The sequence below is a fragment of the Galeopterus variegatus genome, unplaced genomic scaffold, assembly GCF_000696425.1.
Source record: "Galeopterus variegatus unplaced genomic scaffold, G_variegatus-3.0.2 Scaffold3432, whole genome shotgun sequence".
NCBI lineage: Eukaryota > Metazoa > Chordata > Mammalia > Dermoptera > Cynocephalidae > Galeopterus > Galeopterus variegatus.
Window position 1 is genome coordinate 1,640 of NW_007729543.1, and position 7,518 is coordinate 9,157.

Genomic DNA, 7,518 nt, shown 5'->3' on the forward strand with positions numbered 1-7,518 from the left:
CATCTCTGTTCATCAATGATATTGGCCTGCAATTTTCTTTTTTTGTTGTATTTTTATCTTTTTTTTGGTATCAGGGTGATGCTGGCCTCATAGAATGAGTTTGAGGGAATGGCTTCTTTTTCGATTTTTTGGATTAGTTTCAAGAGAAGTGGTGTTAGTTCTACTTTAAAGGTTTGATAAAATTCAGCTGTAAAGCCATCCAGTCCTGGGGCTTTTCTTTGTTGGAAGGTTGCTCATTACTGCTTCAATCTCCACTCATTATTGGTCTGTTCAGGTTTTCTATTTTTTCTTGGTTCAATCTTGGAAGTTTGTGTGTGTTCAGAAATTTATCCATTTTCTCTGGGTGTGTAGTTGTTTATAATAATCTCTTATGATTCTTCATATTTCTGTGGTGTCAGTTGTAATGTCTACCTTTTCATTTTTGATTTTTGTTATTTGAGTCTTCTCTCTTCCTTTTTTTGTTAGCCTGACTAATGGGTAGTCTATTTTATTTATCTTCTCAAAAAAACAACTTTATGTTTCATTGATCTTTTCTATTGTTTGGGGGGTTCCTATTTCATTTAGTTCTGCCCCGATCTTTCAGTCATCTCAAGGGTTTCCTGTTCTATGGGGTCTGGTACTTGAGAATTACCATATTCCTTTGGTGGTGTCATATCTTCTTGTTTATTTGTAGTTCTGGTATTTTTTTCATAGATGTTTGGTCATCTGGTAGGACACTTGTTTCTTTTATTACTCTGGAATGGGCTATGAGAGGAAAGACTTCCTCCTCTATTTGTAGGTTCTGCTGGTGACTCTTCTTGAATCAGTGCAATTGAGTAAGCAGTGGGCTACCATGGCTCCTGCTCAGTTGGTAGGTGTGCGTTGTCCAGGGCTTGGGGTGGGTGTGGGCCAGTGCCTGAAGTCATGGCCAAGGTGTGGGTGCCTCAAGTTATAATAAACGACATTTGTAGGTTGTGAGTTATGGGAAATGAAGGATAGAGAGGGGTCAAAAACACTTTTTCAGTTCTGACTTTGGTAAGTGGGTGGATTTTGGTACCTTTCAGGGAGATGGGAAATATGGGAGAGAAGTGGAAGAGGGTATAATGAGTTTACTTTTGGAACAGTTACATTCAAAATGCCTGTAAAGCCTGCACAAGAAATGTACACAAGGATATTGGTTATACAAGTCTGGGTCTTAGAAGACAGATCCAGGTAGAAGACAGAGATGGAGGAGACATCAGCATAAGTGTTGAAATTGAGGCCATGTGTGAGGATATCAATGGGGAGACTGTGCATAGTAAGAAGAAGAGGACATAAAAGAGGTCTCAGGAACAAGTCGAGGACAAAGAGTTTACACAGCGGACTTTAGAGCGGCAAAAGAGATGAGACAAAAACTAGAAGGGTGTGGTATTATGTAAGTTAGCAATAGTGATGATTTTGAAAACTGCACAATGATTAAGAGTGTCAAATGCAGCCTAGAGGCCAAGCAAGGAAAAGAAACTGTCCTTGAGAATTAGCAATGTTAACATCATTAGAAACTTTAGCAAAAGCAATGCTTGCTAGTAGAATTGGCAGGCACCAGAACGTCGGATGAGAAATTTAATTCAAGGAATAGACATTACTTTCTTTAAATTTGTCTATAGAGGAACAGTGTAAGCTGTTTGTTATTTGTTTGTTTGTTTGTTGTTGCTTTTAATAATGGGAGATATTTGACTATCAAAATGCTGATGTTTAGGTTGAGATTTGCATTTACTGGCAGTGAGCCCCAGGAGCAAATCCCTATATTGCTTCACGCTAAGGCATGGGTAGTTAAAAACCTAACTTAAAGGCGCATATCGCTGAAACACGTATGAGTAATTCTGTTCTCTCTAAATAAAGCATTTCTCTGTTCTTTTAGCTGGAATGGCCATAGAGAAGAATGTTAACCATGTAGAACAGGCTGTAATAGAAACAGTAAGAACAAACTTTCCTGAGACATGGATATGGGACCTCGTCAGTGTCGAGTGAGTTTTTAGCAGTTTTCTCTCCGATGTGTCTGTATTTGTATTTTCTTTTTATTTCCTAACTTTTATTCCTGGGTATATAAAATAATACCATATTTGTAAAATATGTAGTGTCATCCATTTGCATGTGCTGATCACATTTTATTTTATTTTTTCTCTGGCATCGGTTTTCCTTCACCAAGTGTTTCTCTTCTGTAAATTTCATGCAGATAGCTCTAAACTGCCTCAACTTAAAACAAAACAAAAAAAATAATGTGGTGTCTAAAGAAATGTAACCTTTCTAAGTTAAGTTTTATAGAAATACAACTCAAGATTTTTACCTAATGTTCTGTCCAAACACGATAACTCATTTTTAACCTTTAGTTAATACTTTTTTTTTTGGCTTGCCTTGGCCTAAATTTAGGTTTTTGGTTTAAACAAAGAGTGAGTTTTGCTAATAACTTCTCCTTGTAGTTCCTCGGGTTCAGCAAATCGTTCATTCCTTGTCCCTGATACTATAACCCAGTGGGAGGCCAATGTCTTCTGTGTGAATGGTGATGCAGGATTTGGAATTTCACCAGCAATCTCTCTGGAAGTCTCCCAGCCCTTCTTCGTTGAAACTGCCTTACCCTATTCAGTTGTTCGAAATGAACAATCTGATTTGATTGTCAGTGTCTTCAGCTACCTGACTACGTGTGTAGAGGTAAGGAGTGCCCTTTGATCTGGAGACAAAAATCCAACAAATCCAAGAGATTCTTTAATATGTTCCTTGAATACTGTCATATTCTCTTTATTCTCAAATATGAAACGGCACCGTAAAGGGCTAAGACTTGTTTCCATATTTCTCAAACAAAAACAACTGTTTTAATTCACAGAAATGATTTAAATATTCCTTTGAGAATGGCATTTCATAATAATATGTGTTCTCCCTTATTTATCTTCCTGTAAGAGGAGTTATTTGGTATCTTTTAATTTTCCTAACTTAAAACAAAATAGAGACTACAGAATTTTCTCACTATGAGAGGTGGAATAGCAACAGCAAGGTAATTAAAGTGCTGCCCTTGTTGCCATGATTTTTTTTTTTTTTTTAAGATTTCTGTTCAGTTGGAAGCATCTCAGGATTATGAAGCAAATATCAACACCCTGAAAAACAATGGCAGTGAGATTATCCAAGCTGGAGAGAAGAAAACGTATGTCTGGACTGTTATACCTAAGAAATTGGGTAAGCAGTTACATGTCTACGCCGATCTCAGGAAAAACCAGCCCATTTATATTGTCTCTATTTACTTTCCTTAATTCTTTCATGCAAATATAATTTTCTCCTTCATTTTTAATTCTCTTTTTTTCTTTTTACTCCATTAAAAATTCTGCTTTTATAATTTAATTTCTGGTTGCTAACGTTGTGATGAGCAAAGCCATTTATTTGTGTAAAAGCATCATCTTATTAAAATACAATATGAATGCTAATTTGCATGACCTATCAAGTCCATACGTTACATCACAAATGAAGGCCATAGTTTCATTAGTGCTGACAATTCTTCACCTGTCATTGTGAACCCTAGCCACTTCTACAAAAATTGCTCCTTAAATCACAATGATCAAGTATGGGAATTGCTAGGATTTGTAAATTTACTGAATGTATCATGGGACATGAAAAGCACCAAATGCCTGAATGCATATCAAATACTGAGAATATTGTCTCAGTGCATATATTATCTGAAATACAGAAAAATAAATTTGTTAGTATCTTGTTGAAAATATAAGGGAAAGAAAAAATTTAAAAATCTAGTAAGTAAGAAATGCTAGATATACATGAAATATTATGTCACTTAAAACATCGTGTCATTAAAATTTCCTGTATTTCATGTCCCATATTCATTGTATTATTTGAGCAGCAAAGAGTATATTTTTGAGATCATTTTAGTTCCCTTGTGATGTTGGTCTGCCGCAGATTATTCTTCCTATTTTATGTTAAGTTTCTTAATTTTTCTAATACCCAGGGTTTTCAAAAACTTTGTCCTGGAAATTGAGGTAGAATACTGTACAAACTTGTATGGTTTATGACATTAACTGGAGGACACAGTTCTGAGAGTGAAGTATCAACAATTTTCCAAAAAAAAGAGACAAATTAAACAAAATATACCCCCAAAATAATAAAAAAGAACAGTATATCGGTTATGTATATTGCTATATTGGCACATAGTTAATATTAAACCTAAAGGATTATTTTCTTCAATCTTCTAATTTTTACAAACAAGAACATTGGAGATGAGCTTAATTACATAATATGATATCACAGTCAGTTAAAAACAATGATTCCTTGCTAGCACTTGATTTCAATTCCGTGCCCTTTCCACTAGATCACACTTTACTATTTTTGTTTACTTGATCTTGGGAAAAATTAGGAGCCCTAGCTGTCTGATGTTATGTGCCTATATTGTCATATGCAACCTTTATAGGTAATCAATATCAAGAAATTGGCTCAGATGGCTTTGTAGAATATTGTTTTCCTAAAATTTCTTAAGTTCTAATTAAGTAAATGAGTCACTTATTTAATACAAGGAATCTTGAAACAGGTAAAACAGAACACACCACATTATCTCCATGCAGGAAAAGAGGCAAGTTGTTTTGGTTTAAGCTTTATATGATCATAGAATTTGGTTCATCCACTTCAGTATATGACTCACAGATTCTAATCATTTCCCATTACAGAAAGGGGCCAATTTAACTCATATTTTGGAATGTTTTCTAGGTAAGGTGAATATCACTATAGTTGCTGAGTCCAAAAGAAGTACTGCTTGCCCAAACAAAGCAACTGAACAGCAGAATGTAAACTGGAAAGACACTGTGGTCAAAAGCTTGTTGGTGGAGGTACGTGCATGCAAAACCATCACACTCTTTCTTATAAGAAAAAGACAGCAGCTGAGAAGAAGAACGTTAAAACACACTATCTTTGAAGAGACTTAACTTGTCACAATTACTTTTGACACAAAACATATCATTGTAAAGGAATTAAAACAGCATAACCTGCATCCTTTCTTTAATTAATACCTCCCGGAGGATAGTAAAACTTAATTAACACTTTAAACAGGCTCGATGACTTTTCTGTCTGCTCTTCACTCACGATGTTTCCTGTACACCTACTCCTCTTTCCTCTCTTTTCTAACTGATTCTCAAATCCAAGATAAAAATTGACGTGCCCTACAGCCCTGTGAAGTTCTCAACATCCTCAATAAGAATCAACATTTCTCAGAGGCACGTTCTTGCCTTGCCTCTTGGTGTGGCCCTACTCTACAAAACATTAATTTGTCTACCGGGGATGCCAGACAGGATCAGAGGAGTTGAGAGTGTTGCACACTAACATTGAGGTTATCCCTGTTCAACCTACGAGAACACAGAGCTTAAAGTGGGTGTTGGTAATGTACAGTGACCTCCAGATATACACAGAAGGGGACAATGAATGAATCTTCTCTTAGGGACAAACATGTACCAGTCACGCCTACGTGAGCTGATCCTTGATTACTTTTTCTTCATGAAAAGATGACCCAGACTCACTATTTTGTGCTTGCCTTTGTTTACTCTTTGACAGCCTGAAGGTATTGAAAAAGAAATGACCCAGAGTTTCCTTATCTGTACAAAAGGTAAGGGGATCTTTCAGGTGGTTACATTAGTCCTAAAGAAAATTAATCAGCATGGTCAGTTTATTTCATCTCTTTCCACATTATTCCACTTGGCATGTGATTTCATTTTAAATATCTCATGGAGAATTACTTTATTTCATGCCTTATCTTCACTGTAAGATTTTAGCAAACAAAGAGTATTTTTATAAGATATTGTTTTTCGTTCATCTGTGATGTTGGTGTGCCTCGACTTATTTTTCCATCTTCTTTATTCTTGGCTCTTCATCATATGATTGTCACACAATGTTGGCCAATGGGAAATCAGGATTAGGCCCAAATAGCACATAATGTGATCTTTGCTTCTGTGCTCTAGATGCGTCACCATCCCTCAATCACCTGCTTTATGGCCATCACAAGTATTATTCTACCTCACTGATGGTGATCAGATTTTAATGCCTCATCAGTCTTCAGGCTTTACCTTTTGTATGTGCCATTTTATATGTCATAATCAGTAGTTTCTATGTTTTTTCATACATAAATAATTTAGTCACTAAACTAGTGTAGAATGGGGACTATTATATAACACACAGATTTGTATACCATTTTCTTACATTTCAATGTATTGTTATTCTAAACTAGATCAAATCCTCAGTTTCATCTTGTCTAACAAGAGACTTGTAAAATAAAAATAATGAAATCTGTTCCTTAATATGTTTGTCCTCAGAATCTGCTGCCACTGTGTATAAAAGGAAGTCATCACATTATTTTCTTTTTCAATCAATATTTTCTTTCCAGGTGCCAAAGCCTCGAAGCAGATAGTTTTGGACTTGCCAGACAATGTAGTAGAAGGGTCTGCCAGAGGCTTTTTCACTGTTGTGGGTACGTTGATTAGATTTTGAGCTTCACAATGATTTGAAAATCTCGGTTGAGATGGTCTCAAAACGTCCTTACCATATCAGGATTGAGATATTTTCTTAAACTATCAAAGGAGGGAATTATTATTCAGATGATCCTCTATACTTGTTTCCATGTGGGACCTTGAAGGGGTTATAGTGCTGTTTCCAAATTTACATCTCTAGGAGACACTAGTTCTGGTAGATGATAACTGGTCAGAAAACAAAAGGTTCTATTATAGCCCATTAACCTGAAATATTAAATTTGCCTCTTAGGGAGTCAGAATAAACTTTGCCTGTTAAAGATACTGTGAATTTCCTCAGTAAAAGGAGCAATCTGTTTTACAAAAGACAAGCATCTTTTTCTATCACTAATATGAACACCTTTTGGGGAACAATGGATTACAGTTTATAACTCAAAGGGCCAGTTTCTCAAAAAGCAAACAAGCAAACACACATTTCTAACTTTCCCCTCTCTATAGTAACGAGATTTTCAGAAATATTTTTTTTTATCCCAGAAACCCCTTTAACTTCACCCTCCATGGTTATCTCCTCTTTAGAACTACTTCATGAAACTTTCTGGTTCCACCTTTTAGACTCTTTTTTCCTCTAGTTATCAATGCTGAGATAGCAGCTATAGCAGCTATAAGCAGTATGACTTTTCTGCTTTTCTTGTTTTTAGGAGACATTCTAGGACTTGCAATGCAGAATCTGGAGAATCTTCTTCAAATGCCCTATGGATGTGGAGAGCAGAATATTGCCCTACTAGCGTCTGATATCTATGTCCTTGACTATCTGAAATCTACCGAACAATTGACGGAGGAAGTTAAATCTAAGGCTTTCTTTTTCTTATCTAATGGTGAGAAGATTTAAGTAATTTTGGCCCTTAATAGGTGACAGAAATTGTTACTAATACCACCATGTCATAAAGATGTTATTATGAGGCAGTCTGGGGGAGTGGGGGAAGTGGACCTGAACTGCGGCACTCTGGTTCCTAGCTATGTTTTCTTTTTGATTTCAAAATCTGTGTGGTCATTTAGATTC

General features: G+C 35.9%; 1 protein-coding gene across 1 annotated transcript in view; it reads left to right on the top strand.

The window, feature by feature from the left end:
* Window positions 1–1,126: 1,126 nt before the first annotated feature.
* LOC103600734 (ovostatin homolog 2) overlaps window positions 1,127–7,518 on the top strand; it is a gene marked incomplete at its 5' end in the record, with an annotated part of 24,615 nt that continues 18,223 nt past the window's right edge. Inside the window, 8 exons of the mRNA XM_008585064.1 lie at window positions 1,127–1,276; window positions 1,877–1,982; window positions 2,436–2,664; window positions 3,054–3,183; window positions 4,714–4,832; window positions 5,551–5,602; window positions 6,377–6,460; window positions 7,157–7,333. Of these exons, the coding sequence (XP_008583286.1) occupies window positions 1,127–1,276; window positions 1,877–1,982; window positions 2,436–2,664; window positions 3,054–3,183; window positions 4,714–4,832; window positions 5,551–5,602; window positions 6,377–6,460; window positions 7,157–7,333 (1,047 nt within the window). The remainder of the gene's footprint in view (window positions 1,277–1,876; window positions 1,983–2,435; window positions 2,665–3,053; window positions 3,184–4,713; window positions 4,833–5,550; window positions 5,603–6,376; window positions 6,461–7,156; window positions 7,334–7,518) is intronic.